General features: G+C 42.3%; 1 protein-coding gene across 1 annotated transcript in view; it reads left to right on the top strand.

The window, feature by feature from the left end:
- The first annotated feature begins 377 nt into the window (after positions 1-377).
- Positions 378-19,440, top strand: part of ADM2 (adrenomedullin 2) — a 34,503-nt gene continuing 15,440 nt past the window's right edge. Inside the window, exons 1-2 of the mRNA XM_044277126.1 lie at positions 378-506; positions 1,127-1,275. Coding sequence (XP_044133061.1) covers positions 378-506; positions 1,127-1,275 — 278 coding nt within the window. The remainder of the gene's footprint in view (positions 507-1,126; positions 1,276-19,440) is intronic.

Below are 19,440 nucleotides of genomic sequence, written 5' to 3'. Positions count from 1 at the left end.
TCTTGGGTCACTCATGCCGCTAGAATAGCTGCTCACATTGTAAAATATAGGAAGATACATGTAACCTACTCAAGAGGTGAAATCAGGGTGACTGCTCAGCCAGATGCCTCAAGAGAAGCATTGCCATTGCAAGTGCTGGAACAAAGCGACATCTGCGAATGGAGCCGTCAGACCCGTGGTACAATAGACTGTGGTCTGTGACTGGTGCAAATTTGTCACTTTTGTACAAGGTCTATCAATGTTATAGTATAACATAAAATACTAACTATAATGACTTCTTACTGTGCACATTTTTGAATAGCTCACTCATACATTCGGACTTAAATAAGACATTATAGTAATCCTCAGTCTATGTTAGCAGTAAATGCTCTCTACAAATGGTTAAGCTGTACAACCCTCCCATCCCAGTACGTATAGACCCGCCCCCAATATTCAGGAGCTTGTACCTGTCCACTATTAGACACAGTGCAGGAGAGCCGGCAGAAGGACAAGCTTCACTGAAACAGGTTGGGATCTGAGTCTTAAATTTGAGCCAAGCTTGCACATTTAAAAAAGCCTTTATCTGGAAGATAGGATTTGTAAATCATGCCAGAGCTGCAAAGGCATCTACAGCTGAGTGAATAACCTGATGGCAAGGGACAACACTTTGACTATGGATAAAACTTCTATAGGAACTGTATTAGTGGATCTATAAAGCTAAACTGAAGACTATGCCTGGTTAGACATTAGAGTCAAGGTCTTCATAGTTATAGGAATGCACTGAACACTTCAAAGTGGTCTCCTTTAATAACTTTAATAACTTACAGGGTGTCTCATTCAAAATGTACAGCTATTGTATGTTAATGTTTTAGATTATATTCATATGATCAGAAATTTTAGAGTCTATTTTGGAATAGGACAAGTAATTGGAGTGGGGAATAGTCATGCATAGATGTATTATTATGAGATGGTAAAGAATTCAGAGAATCTTTGTGCTTATGAATGGGATTACATGTCTGGTTTAGCATTTTGAGTAAGTTCTACTATTTGTTTATGTATCTTTTTACTTTTTGTTTTATTTTAGACCTCATAGAAGTAGCATATGGACATTGTGTGTATTTCACTTATTGCCTTCTCTTTTACACAGGTCACTTGTCCCTGGCAGAGTGTAAAGGTTCTTGCCATGAGGTCCTGGACGGTTGTGTCTTTGAGTTGTATCAGCCTCTTGTGTGTGCAACAGCTGCAAAGTTCTTTGGCTCTGCCCTCCCCCCAGCTGCCACAGTTACCAGCTCCCAGGTAAATACAAATTTATGACATAATATTACACACAAAGACGTGTGACGCAATACATCACACCCACCTTTCTTATTTCACACACCTAAAATTCTTTTTGATATGCTACCAATACCAATAGGCATGTCTTTTTAATGTGTTGTATTCATTTTTTTGCTGTCAATTATAGTACATTTTGTTACTTGTTCACATTGTACAGTGCATTCATCTTCAATGATGTGAAAATAATAGTTTAGCAAACTACAGAACAGCTGGCGAGCTTGCTACAGACAATGACGTGCAGAACATCCATCAATTCTCTTTAAATACTTAGGGGGTCATTTACTAACAGAAATATGTCACTTTTTTGCTGTAACTTTTCCCTGCTCACGACAGTCCTAAAAAAGGGCATGGTGTGGGCGGGCACAGATGCCTTCAGATTGCCAAGTGCACATGCAACAGGTCAGTCAGTTTCATAGGTACAAATCTGCTGACAGATGCTCTTTAAACAATGATGCAACTATCTATTCAAGTTATGACTATATGGAATAGAAATTGCTTCAAGGAGTTGTCCAGGAATTTACTATTGATGGCCTATTTTATTTATTTCTTTTTATACACTTATATAGTGCTACTATATTCCACAGCGCTTTAAAGATATTAGCTCCATCCAACTGTTCACAATGGGGCTCACAATGTAGGTTCCCATCAGTATGTCTTTGGAGCGTGGAAGGAAACCAGAGAAAACCCACGCAAACACGGGGAGAACATACAAATTCCATGCAGATGTTGTCCTTGGTCGGATTTGAACCTAGGACCCCAGCACTGCAAGGCATGAGTGCTAACCACTGATCTGCCCATCCTGCAGGACTGCTTCCATTCAGTGAGAGTAGCACTGTAGTTACCAGCAATGTCCACTACACAATGGACAGTTGTGTAGTTTTGGCACCAATTTCCTGCACTGGAGCTGCAGCAAAACAGCTGATTTGCAGGAGTGCAGGGTGTTGGATCCCAGCTAGTCAGATATCAATGGCCTGTCCTGAGGATAGGCGATCAATAGTAAAATCCTGGACAGTCCTTTAAGGTGGACATTAGATGAATGTCAGCCATACCCAACTGGCCTTCCATCTAATGTATATGAGGTGTCCTAAATTTCCCCTGTTGACAGATGTAGCAGAAAGGAAGGATTAGGCATGCTGGATTTAAGCCATCCCCAGAAGAGTCTGGCAGCGGCTTACTCCTCTCTCCTTACTGAGAACACATGCACTTTTGGTCAGTGTGATCTTGCATATGTTTTTGTGTGTGTATATTTGTTAGTGGGAGTTAGGGTTAGAGTTAGTGTGTTGTTGCTATAAGAAAAATCTGTTTAAATTTTTTTATGATTTCTAGAGCAAGTTAGTGTTATTGCGGTGGTCCGCACCCACCTCTAATCTGTTCACCATCAACCCTGTTGCCAGGTTCTAGTGGCTCTGACCTATTAGTGTCTTTCTGTGCTGGGGTAAATCATTTGTCCCTCACAGGTTTTTACCTGCTTCTTGCTGGAATTCCTCTTCTCCTTGCAGGCTTGTTTGCTTGCTTCTACTGTGCCTCTAGGGCACTGGCATGGTTACCCCTCTGGCTCCCTAAAGGCTGGCCACCTAGTAGTACTTAAAACACCTTCCCCTTTAGGAAGGTGCCTGAGCAATACTTTACTAGGTTCCTGTAATAATGTGCTGCTTAAACATTTGTCTGCTCATGTACCGACTTCTTTCTGTTTCCCGGAGTTGATGCTTTGCTGCATAACCTGACCTTGAACTGTTTATTGGATTGCACGTACTCTGCCTGCTCTGACCTCGGTCTGCGCCTGACTACAGTTTTGCCTGATCCTTCGGTGTTCCACATAGGTGTCTATTGACTGCTGGGGTCAGTAGTCACTTGAACAGGGACTACTCCAAAAGTTTGCTATTTGGTAGTTCTCCACAGTGGAATCCAGATCCCTGTATAGGGTTTATAGGGTAAAGACCAGGAAGCCACTTAGATAAAACCATTGGGAGTAACCCGAAGCCAAATCTTTTCAGGTGACACAGCAGGTTCACATCTGATTTGTAACAGAAAAGCAGTGATTTGAACTGGTTTCCATAGTCAACTGCTCCAGTTTTCTATGGGGCCTATTAACACCATAAAATACATAAAATTAGAAATTAAGTAGATTGTAAAAATAATATTTAAGAGGCAGAAAAAACAGGATGCTAATATTAAAAAGAATGCAAAAATAAATAAATAAATAAATATATATATTGAGGAAGGCTCCATCATAGAAAGCTGGGAATAGCTACCAAAATTGATATGTTCCTGACTACATAAACCGCGTGTGTATACCTTATATAGATTGCATTGTTGTGTACTGCATTTGTTCTTTATATATTTCATATCTTTGTATGCTGAGCTTTAGAATGTGGGTCTGAGTAACAGCTACAAACACCCCATAAAGGAAAGGAAGTCTTTATAAAAGTGGATAACATAGAATTATTATACTGTATAATCACAAAGTAGTTTAAACCGAAAACTGCTTGTTGAACATAATAAAACTATAAGAAACAGTAAAATGTAGAATTCTCCCTTTCTCTCTCTCTCTCTCTCTCTCTCTCTCTCTCTCTCTATATATATATATATATATATAAAAACATATAAACATATATTGCTGTTAGGGGCTGTTTAATGATGTATTACAAAGGATTTTGTGAATTTCATCATTATCTTTTTTTATAAAATGCTTAACATTGACCTTCCTCTACCCGTTTTTTGAAGATAATGCTCCATCTCTTATAGTCTGTCATTTTAACTGCCTTTACAAGATATATTTGGCAGGTAATGCTTGACACGTACATTACCCCCCCCCCCCCCCCCTCCCCTTCCCCGCACTGCTTTTTGAATGCTGGCCATCTTCAGAGTCTGATGCAACATTCATGCAATGTTAAATCTTTTCTTAACAAATTGAAAGCCCTAACCACAAAATGCATGACACACTGACAGAGCATGCCATTACTTCAAGTGTTCCCACACATTCTGTAATATGATAACATAAGGTAAGGGAGGGAGGGCGTAAATTTCATTCACAAACTTGTTGAATGGGATCAACAGGTATGACATGGAATGTTATAAGTTAAAACTCATTCACATCAGTGGGATGTACCCTGTACCTCCCCCTGGTATGCAGGGAACCAAATACAAAATGTATCATAAAGTTATCAAGTTATAAAGTATATTCACATACAACTGCATCCCAAAAGAAACAGACAATGATTTTATTTTGTGGGTTGGTTAACACCTTCATACACAGTAGTGTTTGTTTTACTACTTCTTTGATAATATCAATTCAAAAATAAAAAATGTCAGGTTCCATATGTTTGTAGAATATTATCGATAAACCCAAATAACTCCAAAACCTGGATTGCTTGCAGTATTCTACAAAACGGATTATATATATATATATATCTATCTTATATCTAAAAATGAGTTTGTCTGTCTGTACGTCTGTACGTCTGTACGTCTGTCTGTTCTTTATGTGCGACCAAATGACTGGACTGATCGTCACCAAATTTGGCACACAGGTACATCAGGTGTCCAGAAAGGTTTTAGAGCGGGTCTAGGCTCTCTAGGACGTACCGTTTCTGAGATATTCCCCATAAAATTACCTGCAATACAAGCCCCCAACTGCCATGCACACGGTCACATGTCCCTTATAAGCCAATAGAAGCTCGCAGGCCCTTAGTCTCCACATACACACAGTTTTACTCCAGGTTTACATAACAACCCGACCATTTTTCTTCAATGCTGTAGGTCAGCATTACACTAGGGCTACATGACGACAATAAGTCGCACGACACATAGGGCACAACTATACTGCTTCATGCATCCATCTTGGATGGATTTTTTATGACTGTAGTGTCGCAGTCACAGCATGTCACATGTCACAGTGCAACATCATAGCCTATCATTATAAAAATTGTTGCGCGACATTGGTACGACAAAATGGCGCTCGACACATGTCATAATGTAGCCCAGGCCTTAAAGGAGCAGGGAGCTATGGAGGTCACTGTTAATGGGGCAGGGGCCACTATTAAAGGGGCAGCTGTTGTGGAGGTCACTGTTAAAGGGGCGAGCACTGTGGAGGTCACTGTTAAAGGGGCATTCACTGTGGATTGCAGCAGTGGGGAGCTGGTAAGTATAAATCCTTAGCATAGTGGGGCAGGCTGCTGGCACCTAGTAAAATGTCATTATTACCAGAGAACCCCTTTAAAACTTCATGTATCTCATAAATGTATTTGTATTTGCAACAAATCATGTCACTAAAGGGCAAACATACAATTTTGTAGGTTACATCATAATGACATATGATATTCTCGCCATAATTATAGACCTCCACATGTTTATTATAATTACACTGTAACAAACTTTAGTTTATAGACATTTAATCCTACAGTTATGCTTCATAATACAGATAACATGCAGGCTAGCTAGGATTTCAACTTTTGCGAATATGCTAAAAATGTCAGGGTTAGGCCTCTTTCACGTGTCAGTAAATCATGGACGTGGGCTGTTTGTGTTCTCCACGGACAGCACACATACTCATTGATTTCAATGTGTTTATTTACAGATCAGTGATTTTCCACTGACTGTAAGCGGAAAAACCACAGAAATATGTGATACTTTGGTCTGTGATGCAGACTAAACCACTGATGGTTGGTCTCCATATTCTGTCAGCGATTTTCACAAACGATAGGTAGCAGATAAAAAGAACCAAAGATATAAACTGACTGGCACAACTGAACTTAAGATATGTTCCCCACTGGGAGTACAAGACACAAAGGAGATCTAGTAGTACATCCGGTGATGCACAGCATATACAGGTGAAAATGTATTTATTGTGCAAAAGTCCATTTATTTCAGTAATGCAACTTAAAAGGAATTGCATTAATGCAGCTTAATAGAATTTTCTGAAAAGGTTCAATATTCTAGGCTCAGAGTGTAACACTCTAGTCAGCTAATTAACCCATACCCCCTGAGCAAAGGGGACCTCAAAATTGTGACTTTGGGGTTTCATAAGCTGTAAGCCATAATCATCCAAATTATAACAAATAAAGGGAGGTTATACTATATTTGTCTGGTAAAGGAGAGTATGTGTGTGCTCATCAGGTTTTATAGAGAGAACACTTTCCAGAAGTGGAAGATCATATGGCCTATGAGGCCTGCAGCAATTTTACAGGATCCATGCGTTCAGGAGAGGAGGCCCAATAGATGTTTACCTCCTACTGCACCTCATGTCAAGTCAGAAGAGACCCCTACTACTGCTGATGGACTTATGGCAGCCATGGAGAAGTTAGTTAGCCTGCAAATATGTAGCCTGAGGGAAGCTACCGCCATCTGAAAACCTTCTCAGGTGTCACCCCTACCCCAGTAGGAGAAGAAAAATATAACACATAGAGAGATGTTGCCCTGCAGTATCTAGAAGACTGTCAATCTATTGATGTGAAGAAGCAGAGAATAGTGGAGAGTTTGAAGGATCTGGCTATGGAATAGATTCAGGCTTCATGGCGGAGTAAGGCCCAATCAACTTCTCAAGTCTTTATAACTGTGCTTAAGAATGCTTTTGGGTCCCCAGAGGATGCCGTGGCCCTGCTCTATAATATTCATACTACCTATCAAGATCCTGGCAAGAAGATGTCTGACTATCATTACAGGCTAGACTAACTGGTTCACAGGATAGTATGCAAAGGAGGAATTAGCCCTGGAGATGGGAGGCTCGTCCCCGCCTGCAATTGGCTGCTCCCCCCCGACACTGGATGTTTTCATCCGTGTGCAAGGAGAATGAGCAGAAGCGGTGCGGGGACCAGGAGTGGTGCGGGGAGCGGGGTAAGTACATTACCTGTGAGGGGCCCGGGGGGGATGTTTCAGAAATCGGATAACCCCTTGATGGAAGTGCAAGAGGAAGCTACTTTGGCAGCCAGGGAGCTGAAATCTATGAGAGTGGCTCCTGTTGCTCTAGAGTCTAAGTCACAGTGTCGAGAGGAGGCACTTAAAAAAAAATCATTGAGAAGGGAGAGCAGATTTCACACCCCTTAAAGTGGTATTCCCATCTTGCTATTTCACCCTTACCTGCAGCCAGCTGTGCTGTTTACTTCCTGGTTTCCTGCTTCTAAGGCTGGGCGGGTTTAGGCAGTTTGAGTCAAGGCCGGCCACGCCTCCTTATAACATCACACTGAGAACTCAGTCCTTGCGTGCTGGTTCATGTGGAGAGTATGAGTCATCAGTCTGGCAGCCTGCAGTGTCTGTGAGGCCGCTCCCCCCTGCTGGGGAATCGTCACTCAAAGCGCTGTAGTAAGTGAGCTAACATGTTCTGTCCTGTAGTCTAATACAGTTTTACACACAAACCCCATTCTGAGTAGCAAAAAAATAATTCACTACAGCCCAAAAGCATGTTAGCTAGTAGCCAAATGATCTGTGCTTTTGCCTCCCCTAAAATATTACCATCCCCCACCCACCAGCACTGATGCAGATTTGTTTCCATTACAGCTACAACAGTTGTGTATACACCATTGACCATGTATCTGTATAGATGCATATACAGCTCTGCTACATCTGTCTTCCCCAGTTCCCTCTAGCATTGTAGCTTACCAGCTTTCTTTACAGCTCTGCTACATAAGTATTCCTCTCCACTACCAGCACTGTGGCTGACCAGCTTCATATACAGGTCTGCTACAGCTGTCTTCCCCTCCCCCACAAGCACTGTGGCTAAACAGCTTTCAAAACAGCTCTGCTACATCTGCCACTAAATAAAATTATCCTCCATTGTCCCTCTACTCTCCTCCGATCTCAGTTGCTCCAATGCACAGCCCCTCTACGCGCAGCTCGATACAGAGTCCGCGCTGCATATATTTGTTGCGGGATGAGATGACGGTTTGTTTGATTGGTACTATTTGGGGGGGGGGGGCATACGCCTTTTTGATTGCTTACTTTTTGTGATGTAAGGTGACAAAAAATGGCAAATTTTTTTTTAGAGTGTTCACCTGAGGGGATAGGTCATGTGGTATTTTTATAGAGCAGGTTCTTACGGACGCGGCAATACATAATATGTCTACTTTATTTTATTTGTTTTACTTTAGCCCAATAATAGCATTTTTGTTTCCATTGTCTGAGAGTGATAGCTTTTTTATTTTTTGACCGATTGTCTTAGGTAGGGTCTCATTTTTTGCAGGATGAGATGGCGGTTTGAATGGTACTATTTTAGGATGATTATGATTTTTTGATCGATTGGTATGGTACTTTTTGTGATGTAAGGTGACAAAAAATGGCTATTTTGGCACAGTTTTCTTTTTACGGTGTTTATTTGAGGGGTTAGGTCATGTAGTATTTTTATACAGAAGGTTCTTACGGACGCGGCGATACCAAATTATTTTTTTATTTGTTTCACTTTAGCCCAATAATAACAGTTTTGAAGCAAAAAAAAACATATTTTAGTGTTTCCATTGTCTGAGAGTGATAGCTTTTGAATTTTTTGACCGATTGTCTTAGGTAGGGTCTCATTTTTTGCGGGATGAGATGGCGGTTTGGTACAATTTTAGGATGATTATGATTTTTTGATCGATTGGTATGGTACTTTTTTTTTTTTAATGGTGTTCACCTGAGGGGTTAGGTCATGTGGTATTTTTATAGAGCAGGTTCTTACGGACAAGGCGATACATAATATGTATACTTTTAGTTATTTATTTTACTTTAACAGAATAAAAGCATTTTAGAAGAAAAAAACTGTGTCTCTATAGTCAGAGCCATATTTTTTTACTTTTTGGGCAACAGTTTTATATAGGGGCTCATTTTTTGTGGGATGAGGCTATAAGAAGAAATTCATTTTTTTTATTTTTACTTTTTTTTGGTCCCAGACCCACTTGGTTCTTGAAGATCCAGTGGGTCTGATGCCTATATAACACACTACAGTACACTATATAGGGGGATTGCGCGCCCACCTGCTATAAAATAAAAGGGCACATTGAGGGCTGCAGGGGGTGGGGAGTCTGTTTACTCCCTGTCTGAAGGATATGCTGTCAGAAAAGAGGGCCTGTAGAGTCCTGTACTGGACCCCCATCACCCATGAAGGCCAGTACAGGACTACGGGGGCACCGGTGGCTTGCCTCTCTTGTGGTGTATGATTTCAGCTTGAAGCACCGTTCCAGCTCAAATAACATCAATGCAGATGTCCTATTCCAGATGCCCTGGGCCCTACTGTGTGATGAGTCGGAGGCATGGCTAACCCCAAACATGGCTTTGTCAGATTCTTAGAGGCTTCAACTGACTTAGGTGAATGCTGGGTCCCTGCCTCGATTGAACAGTGATCAAATGAAGAAGGCATAACATCTGTGGGGGTGGTCCATCGGTCGGTAAAAAGGGGCCTTAGGCCTGACAGAAATGCTGTGAAGACAGAAGAGTCCATCTGGCTTGCCCGCCAAGTGGAGTTCCTAGAAGTTAGGAATGGGCTACTGTATCGGGTGAACAAATGGTGGACTGAAAAAAATTCGAAAACAGCTGGTGCTTCCTGCTTGTTTCAGGGACATGGTCTTGAAGGCTCTGTGTCCCGAAAAGGTAGGGATAAGTGCAGCCCTAAACTCCACCAACTCCCCTATCCATACCTACTTGCACGGTCCGTCCTAACTGATGGGGTACAACTGGCCGGCAGTCCCTAGCTTATGTACGTGTAGGGGCCTAAAGGGAGGAAACAACAAGGGGAGAAAACAAAAGATAAGGACAGAAAACACAGAAGCAACAAGCTTCCCAGGCTGGGTAAAACCACAACTGAAACCAATGGAAGCCAAGGTCTAGACCCAGGAGGTAAAAAGGGCACAAAGGAATAACACAAGATTGAAGTCAAATACAAGCCGAGGTCAAACAAAAGTAGTCACACATGCAGAGAACACTAGTGAGGTAACAAGACCAATCACAGGCAACCTGTGGCCAGCAGGTTACCTGTTTAAATAGGTCTAATTGATGGGTCACGTGACGTGGCCAGCGTCACGTTACCCATGTCAGGCAGAGCAATACAGCTGAGAGCCGACTCATTGACATCGGCGCTCAGTTCCCCCGCTGCTCGTTGTCTAGGGGATGAAGGACGCAGGCCAAGCTGAAGGGGCGTGCGTGGCCGAGTCCTCTCCACCCCCTTGTTACCATGGAGATGAGGACACCAGTCACATCATCGCTCCTCCTCACGAATGGGATGCTGGCGGCGCTGCAGGGAGAGAGCGAGTCGCCGACTCCCGTTACACTCTGCACGGACATCTTGGGGTTGAGAAGAAAACTGGTCTTGGGCAGACAGATTATATTAGCCAAGAATGGAAGCTGACATTGAGGGTTACTGCTAGTCCAGTGCATGGTGTGTTCTGAGAAATACTCAAGGGAATGTCCAGCCAACTTCACCTACTCCACCAATGATAAGAAGGCAGTCATTGTGGCCAAAACATTGTGGGAGAAGTTCTTTGTACATTATTGTTGACTACCAGCCAACATCCACACTGACCAAGGAAGAGACTTTGAGAGCTGGCTGATTAAGGGGTTGTGTGAAATCTGAGGGATCAAGACTTACAAATTGGCTGACCAGGCTTCTGGTCGATCAGGAAGGAGAAACAAGATCCCCATTGAACAGCTGGACCTTCATGGAACGCAAAAGCTTCCTGATCGGTGGCATTCAGAACCCTATGTAGTGGTAGAAAAGCTGCCTGGTGTTCCAGCATACAGAATGAAGCATGAGATTGGAGGTAGGATCATCAAAACCTATCATTATGAGCACCTGTTACCTGTGAGTCAGACTGTCCAATGGCGAGGTTCACAACCAGAGGGATCTAAGTCAACCCTACAGCCTCCGACGAAGAGTCGCCATCACCACCAAGGGATCAGTCTGAGTGTTCCGCCTGAAGAAAGTTACAGTGATTAAAGTGATGAATGGGGTCTAGACTATGGATGGGGAAATAACCTCAGGCCCTTCGTTCAGGACAGTCTGGACCAGTCGCTTGATGTGGACTATTTGGAAAACTACAGTACAGATTTCAGCTCGACCTGTCCTCAGTCGGGGAAGAATTCGAAGGAGATTGAGCCACCAGATGAAGAAATAGTTGTGATGGAGCCCGAGTCTGAAAGTGAAGAGCCAGGGGCCAAGGAGGATGATTCCATAGTACATAATCATCCTAGAAAGGTCCCTAGGCCCCCAATGATGCTTACTCATGATAGAATGGGACATGCTACTGAGATCCCAGTGATACACCCAAATGTTATTAACATGTGGTCATAACAATGCATTTTTCAACATGATGGAGCACTGTGTCACAAGGCAAAAGTGATAACTAAGTGACTTGATGAACAAAACATTGTAATTTTGGGTCCATGGCCAGGAAACTTCCCTGATCTCAATCCAATTGAGAACATGTGATCAATCCTCAAAAATAAAGTGTACAAACAATAACACAGAAATTATTATAAACTCAAGCATCAGTCAGGATTTGGCCTAGAAGCTGATATCCAGCTTGCCAGGGTGACTTTTAGAAGTCTTGAAAAAGAAGGGTCAACGCTGGAAATACTTAAAATTGTACTTCAATATACAGCAGAAACATCTGACATTAAGATCTAAAAACACTGGAGCAACAAACTTTGAGAAAACCAAAGTTTGTGTTAGTCTCAAAACCTTTGGCTATGACTGTGGGTTTTCCAGTACTATGATATTAATTACCCATCCTCAGGATAGGTGCCGATCCAGGATAGGTCCAATATCTGACACCACCACCTACAGCTGCTGTTGGCAGCTGGCATGAAACTATGTAGTGGATGGAGTCAGAAGCACAAGGTTCCATCCATTGTGAGTTGAGCACCAGCGCCAGAAACTACACAGTGAAGCCTTTTGCCCACTGTATAATTTCTGGCATCAGAATCTTCCTTAAAAACTGATCAGTGAGGGTGTTGAGTGTCTGATATTCATGACCTATCTTGAATAAGTCCCAGAAAACCCCTTGAAGTGATTTTCTAATATATGTTACCAGAGAATTATGTAAACTCTTTAAAAAAACAGCCTGTAAACTGTCCCCTTAGGAACATTCTAAATGAGCATTGGTAAGTATAATGCATCTTCAGTGTCTGCTGTACATTGAAGATGGATAATAGTAAGATGCAATGACAGGCTTCTTAGCCTGCCTCTTCTGTTCCTGCCACAGCCGCTGTCTCCATATGTGTATATAATATATCTTATTAAAAATGATAGATTTTACTATGTCCCCTTGCCTGTTTGATTTGCTGCCAGTGCTGTTCAATTGTATTCCTGCTCCCTCTATCCTCTGACACTTAGAAACCAGGGACTTACAGGCAGATAGAAGTGAATGGGACTGGCAGTGATCAGCACTGCAAGCAAGTTAGGAATCTTAGTAATATCCATACTGGCTGGGGCAGGGAGGGAAGATGCAGGCTTAAAGGGGTTGTCCAGGTTCAGAGCTGAACCCGGACATACCCTTATTTTTACCCCGGCAGCCCCCCTGAGCCTAGCATCGGAGCATCTCATGCTCCGATGCGCTCCAGTGCCCTGCGCTAGATCGCGCAGGGCACGGGGTCTTGTGTTTTCAATAACACACTGCCGGGCGGTAACTTCCGCCCAGCAGTGTGTTCGGTGACGTCACCGGCTCTGAGGGGCGGGCTTTAGCTCTGCCCTAGCCGTTTTACTGGCTAGGGCAGAGCCAAATCCCGCCCATCAGTGCCGGTGACGTCACCGGGGTTCCTGTCAGCCCCATAGAGAGCCCGGTACGTCACCGGAACTCAGAAAAATGCCTTTGCCCTGTGCAATTTAGCGCAGGGCAAAGGAGAGCATCGGAGCATGAACTGCTCCGATGCTCATGTGAGGGGGGCTGCCAGGGTGAAAATGGAGGGCTGTCCAGGTTCAGCTCTGAACCTGGACAACCCCTTTAAATGCCTGCCTCTGCATCTTATACTTATCCAACGTCATCATACTCTAGATGGATTTTAGCAGTGCTCATTTACAGTGTTCCCAAGGGGACACTTTATAGGTTGTTTTTTTAATAAAAGCTTAAATATTTCCTTAATAAAGTATACTACAATACCACTTAACATCAATATCACTGTCCCTACTCATTAAAAAAGTGAAATTACATTTATGCTTTAAATCATTCTATAAAAGGACAAATTAGCATTCAAGTTATACAAAAAGTATTTATTTTTTTCCATTATAGATTAAAATACATTATTTTCAGTAAACTGCTGTGCTCCTTTCTGAAATCGACAAATTAGGCAATAGTAAAAGCTTTCTTTTTACTGCTGTGGAAAGAAACAGTGACCTCTGAAGGATCTGTAATTTAAAAGTAATTATGTGAGATATTTGAAGTGTTATTATGTACTTCTACAAAGCAAGCAAACAAAGTGTGGATGTAGAAGCCATTACTTAAAAACGTTATTTTTAAATCTTATACCAGTGGAGAAAAATAAGTAGAAAATCATTTCAAGGATATCTTTAGCAGATGATAATTTTGTCCCAGATTAACATTTTACCCCTTATCCACAAGATTATATGTGCCTGATCAGTGGGGGTCCTATCACTGGGACTGCTACTGCAATTTACTTTACTCACTTATATAGCGCTGACATGTTGCGCAGTTCTTTACAGACATTATCATCACTTGCTGTCCCTATTGGAGCTCACAATCTAAGTTCCCTATCAGCATATCTTTGGAGTGTGGGAGGAAACTAGAGTACCCAGAGGAAACCCACACAAACATGGGGAGAATATACAAACACTATACAAATGTTTTCCTTGGTCAGATTCAAAACCGAGACCCCACTGCTAAGCCACTGTGTGGTCCACTATTACTGCTATGACAACAGGGGTCCCACATTCCCCATTTAAATGGAACATAAGTAAATGTGTATTATCACCCCATTCACTTCTAGTGAGACGGACAAAGATAGTTTAAATAGATCGACAGTGTGCATCCTTAACTGCCATTCTATTCAGACGGGTACACAGAAACCCCATTCTCATAATAAGTGGGGGTTGCAGCAGTAAGACTATACCAATCAGACACTTATCACCTGTCCTGTGGATACGTGATAAGTTGTCTTTCTGAGACAGCCCTTTAAGAGCTGTTCAGGTAAGTGCAGCTTTTCTTAAATGGAGCTGAGCTATAGTTCTTTGCTTACTACTCACAGAAGAAAGTTAAAGAAGACATTCATCTTGTCTTTCCTGTTACTTTTCCTTTCAACTAAAAATCTGAACAAGAAAAAAAAAAAAAAAAAAAAAAGTGCTAACCCAGTGTCACAGCTGTACATGTAGATAAACTGTTATGTTGCTGTATACAAATTTAGAGCTATTGTTCCTTTTTGTACTATGAATAATAATTATAGACTGCATCATTGGGTTTTAGCTATTTCTTTCCTGTTAATTATAAGGATATATTTATGCCCTTCCAGATACTGTCTGAAGCATTCTTCTCACCTTGTTTACTCAAATAGATAATGAAGTGCAAACACAGATTTTCATATCTTGTTGCACCCTGGGGTTGACTCAGTAATAAATAGTCAGGTAGTTCTAGCTACTAAAGTCCAGGCATTCTGGTTGTCAATGTGAGAAATTAACTTTTTAAGAGATAAAGGAATTTGCAAAGCAATTTCCTCAATAAGTAAATTATTTCGCAAATCCGGAACTTGAGCAGTTTATTATTTTATGGAATGAATATACATGAACGAAGTTTTGATGGACCATGTGATGTTGATTTCCATAGCAGATGAACACTGCAAATCAGTTTCTGTCTCCCAGTTCACTTAAGGCGGATTTACACTACCTGATAATTTAACAGATTATCAGGAACGCTGATTCCCAACAATCTGCCCTTTGAAGTGTGCCGACGATCGAAACACTCGTTCATTGGGTGATCCTGTCGTTCGTGTTGTCTGAACAGCGATCTGATGCCCAGAAACAATTATTCTGTATAGGGATGAGCGACCGCAATAGCGATCCTTCATCCTCATACTGTGAAGGAGATTGCTGCATGTAAATGCAGCAGTCTCGTTCCCCGACCATCCAGAAGGACGTTTTCTTCCCAACAATTAGCTGTTACATTGTGCAGTGTAAACCCGCCTTTACTCACCAACTCTCCTAAAGTTATTGTGACACACTGAGGGGTTGTGTCTGGCAAGGCAGGTATTTTTCTTCCAGCATGTGCGGCTGGGCTGGCTTCTATCCAGGTGAGGTCAAATACCTGACCAAAGTTTAAGCCCCCAGACACATTTCCATAGTCCCCAGTACCTCTCCCGATTATCGAAGTCCTGTTTGACCAAATAGCTATGGACCTCATAGGCCCAGTACCGAAGTCCGCCAGAGGGTATCAACACATCTTAGTCATTCTAGACTACGACACTCGGTACCCGGAGGCGGTGCCACTATGACATACCTCGGCCAAACTCATAGCTAAGGAGTTAATGGAGATGTTTTCCCGAGTAGGACTACCTAAAGAGGTTCTAAACGACCAAGGGACCCCTTTTATGTCCAAGGTGATGAGAGAACTCTGTAAGTTGCTGCACATAAAACAACTACAGACGTCCGTTTACCATCCGCTATCGGATGATCTGGTAGAACGGTTTAACCAAACATTAAAAAATATGTTGAAAAAGGTAGTGTCTAAAGATGGGAAGGACTGGGACCTCCGTCTGCCCTATCTCATGTTCACCGTGCGAGAGGTACCCCAGGCCCCTACTGGGTTCTCGCCCTTCGAACTGCTATATGGCAGACACCCTTATGGTCTCTTCGACATGGCCAAAGAGGCGTGGGAACAACAACCCTCTCCACATAAAAGTGTCATTGAGTACGTTACTAAGATGCAAGATCGGATAGAGACAGTGTTGCCTCTTGTTAGGGAGCATATGGAGGCAGCTCTGCGAGCCCAGAGTCGGATCTATAATTGTCAGGCTCGGGTCCGGATCTTTAACCTGGGTAATCAGGTTTTGGTTCTGGTGCCGACGGTGGACAGTAAGTTCCTAGCTAGTTGGTGGGGCCCCTACGAGGTACTCAAGAAAATTTGAGATGTAGGGCGCAGAAGTTTCCTTTTGGCGAATGGTCCATGTGCTATGCACTGGGCTGTGTGCCGGGGGAGACTGATGTGTTCAGCAGAGTAGTGTTTTGTTGGCTGATTTATGGACGCCGGCTAGGGCCCCCGTGCATTACGTGGATTTATTGGCTTGGCGTGGATGCATTTGTTAAGAGAACAATATATGAAAGGAATGTGCGTTTGTTGTCTCTAGTGTGCCTGATCAGCCGCTGGAGATAATGACGTTGTCCTGTAAATAAACATGCATGAGGATCATAGTAACTTTATCTGCCATTGATCACTGAGCAAGGCTGGATAAAGTTGACTCCAGTGGTTATAGGATACATGTGTTTGTTAGCTGGCTATGTTATTCTAAATGATGGTGTCTTGTCTTCCTATGTCATCACTTCCTGTAAGTCATCACTTCCTGCATCCTTGTTACATGAAGTAAGTGGTCTGGTGATGGGCCAGCCCCTTTTCTATTGTTAAACCTTTTGTGAGTAAACAATAAAAGTGTACAGACTGGGCGGATCAGGGCAGTTGCTCAGCAGAACTGAACATGAACTTTGTCTGACTGCGGTTGAGAGATTTGCCTGTCCTTACACAAAGTCTGATGAGAGTGGATTTCTACTATTAATATTTCTACAACAATACCCAAGCCAGACGGGACGTTGCGGTTTTGTAACAACTTTCGAAAACTTAACGAGGTTTCCAAAATTTTTTTTGGGACCTCATGAAAGGGAACTGGCAGGTGCCCTTAATGGAGACTGCCAAAGAGAAAACTGTCTTAATCACGCCTGAGGGGCTGTATCAATATAAGGTCTTACTCTTTGGTCTGCATGGCGCCCCTGCAATTTTTCAGCGTCTAATGACTAATTGTGCTTCGTCCACATTGTGTCACGGCCACGGTTATGGTATAGCTTATGCTATGATAATACTTTCTCAGGGTATTGAACAACAAAATCATCGAAATCACTGGAGATAATACATGTCCTATGTGTTATGATTGTTTGCTGCATCTGTAGTCTTGTTAGATGCATATGAAAAGGTAACAGGAGATCAAGTCACAGATGTATGCAGGGAACAGGTTGTATATGGCCTTGTATGTCATAGCTAGTGTTTTGTACTGGATTCTCTGGGCAGTTGGGAGCAAGTGAGGGGATTAGCAGGGAGGGGGGCAGATGAGTAACAGAGGGAGTAGTGGATTAGTCTGGCAGCAGAGTTGAGTATAGATTGGAGGACAGTGAGAGTGCCAGATGTGAAGCCACAGAGGAGAATGTTACAGTAGTCCAGGTGGGAGATGATGAGGACATGTGCAAGTATTTTTGCAGACTCCCGGTTGCGGAATGTGTGGATCTGAGAGATATTTTTTAGTTGGAGGCGGCAGGAAGTGGAAACGGATTGGATTTGCAGTTTGAAGGGAGAGTAGAATCAAAGGTTAACCCAAGGCAGTGGACTTGTGGGACCAGTGAGAGTGTGCAGCCATTGTCTATGATAGATTGGTCTGTTGGGGAGGCTGAGTGAGATGGGGGAAAGATGATAAATTCTGTTTTCTCCATATTTAGTTTTAGAAAGGAGAGGAGAAGAAGAAATATGTAGCAGATATACATTCTGGATAGTAAGAAGGTGACATCTGAACCAGACAGGTAAATTTGTGTGTCATCAGTGTAGAAGTGATACTAAAAGTCATGGAAGTCTATGAGCTATGAGCTGTCCCAGGCTGAAGGTGTAGATTGAGAAGAGCAGATGTCCTAGGTCAGAGCCTTGAGGGACACTAACTGAGAGGGGATGAAACAGGAATGAAGTGGGATGGGATCAGGTCAAGTGCACAGGTGGTGAGATGTGATCTGGAGAGTAGTGTGGAAAGTTTTTCTTCTGTAATGGTGGAGAAGCAGGTTTTTGAGGGAAGAGGAATAAAAAGTAGTGGAGATCAACTCTGAGGACTGCAGACTGAAACTTTCTCTGATGTTGTCAATCCTTTGTTTGAAGTATGTGACAAAGTCCTCTACTGAGTATGATAGGTGAGGAAGGGGGTACTGCTTGACAGAGAAGAGAGTTAAAAGTGTTGAATAGTTCTTTAGGGTTGTGAGACAGGAAAGCTATAAGAGATGTAAAGTAGACCTGTTTTGACGGAGCAAGTACAAACTTGAAATTGAGAAGGGATTGTTTGTATGTGATAAAGTGCTTAGGGTGAGTTCACATCACGTTTTATGCCTCCGTTTGACCTATACGTTAGAAAAAAAAAGGATACAAAAACTTAGCACACCACGTTCCTGTATCCTGCACAGTCCGTTAAAAAAAACATATACGTATTGAAGGAAGCTGGTTACTGCTGTACTGATCAGCTGGGGTGTAGGGTGTCATAACTCTGCTGATCAGATATTGATAGCATATTCTGAGGATAGGCCATCAATATAGAAGAAGTGACCAACTCCTTTAAGCTCTTCTGAGCCTACTATTACTGATTTTCACTGAAAAAGTAAAGCACAAAAACAAAAGGGAATTAAAAAGCCAGGAAAGGAAGTAGAATACATTGAGTGACTTAAATTGATATATCCAGTAAACATTCACCCGTTTTTATTTTAAAAATTACATAGAATATTCACCTATAGGCTGTTAATATGGAATAGTATTTTTTATATAGAAGTGTCCCTTTTGAATATAGCCAATCTACTGAATACTGTTAGTAGAGGTGTAATTTGAAGTCCCTGGGCTTCGATGCATCATTTTTAATTACCCCACAACTTACATGCAATTTATCTTTCATAAATATTTATTAGGTTTAAAAGTCCCCTTGCATGGGGAAAAAATTAATAAATTGAGTGAAATAAAGAATTTCCAAATACACACATGTATTTAGATATTCAGACACAGAAAAAGCTGAGTATCTGAGTATATGTACTAACGCACTCTCCTGTACACATAGACATGAATCACTACCCCAGCACAAGGAGTACGTGTGAAACTGCAGGCAGTCATCTTTCCCTCTCCCCTCCTCCACATCTCTTCATTCTCCTCTTTCCCTCCCCCTTTCACCTTTCCCCTTCTTTGATTTCTCCTCTTAATGTAATTTGAGTTTTCTGCATTATCATAGGGG

The sequence above is a fragment of the Bufo gargarizans genome, chromosome 2 (genome assembly GCF_014858855.1).
Source record: "Bufo gargarizans isolate SCDJY-AF-19 chromosome 2, ASM1485885v1, whole genome shotgun sequence".
Taxonomy (NCBI): domain Eukaryota; kingdom Metazoa; phylum Chordata; class Amphibia; order Anura; family Bufonidae; genus Bufo; species Bufo gargarizans.
Note: the sequence above shows the minus strand (reverse complement) of the source record. Positions and strands in the feature narration are given on the sequence as shown.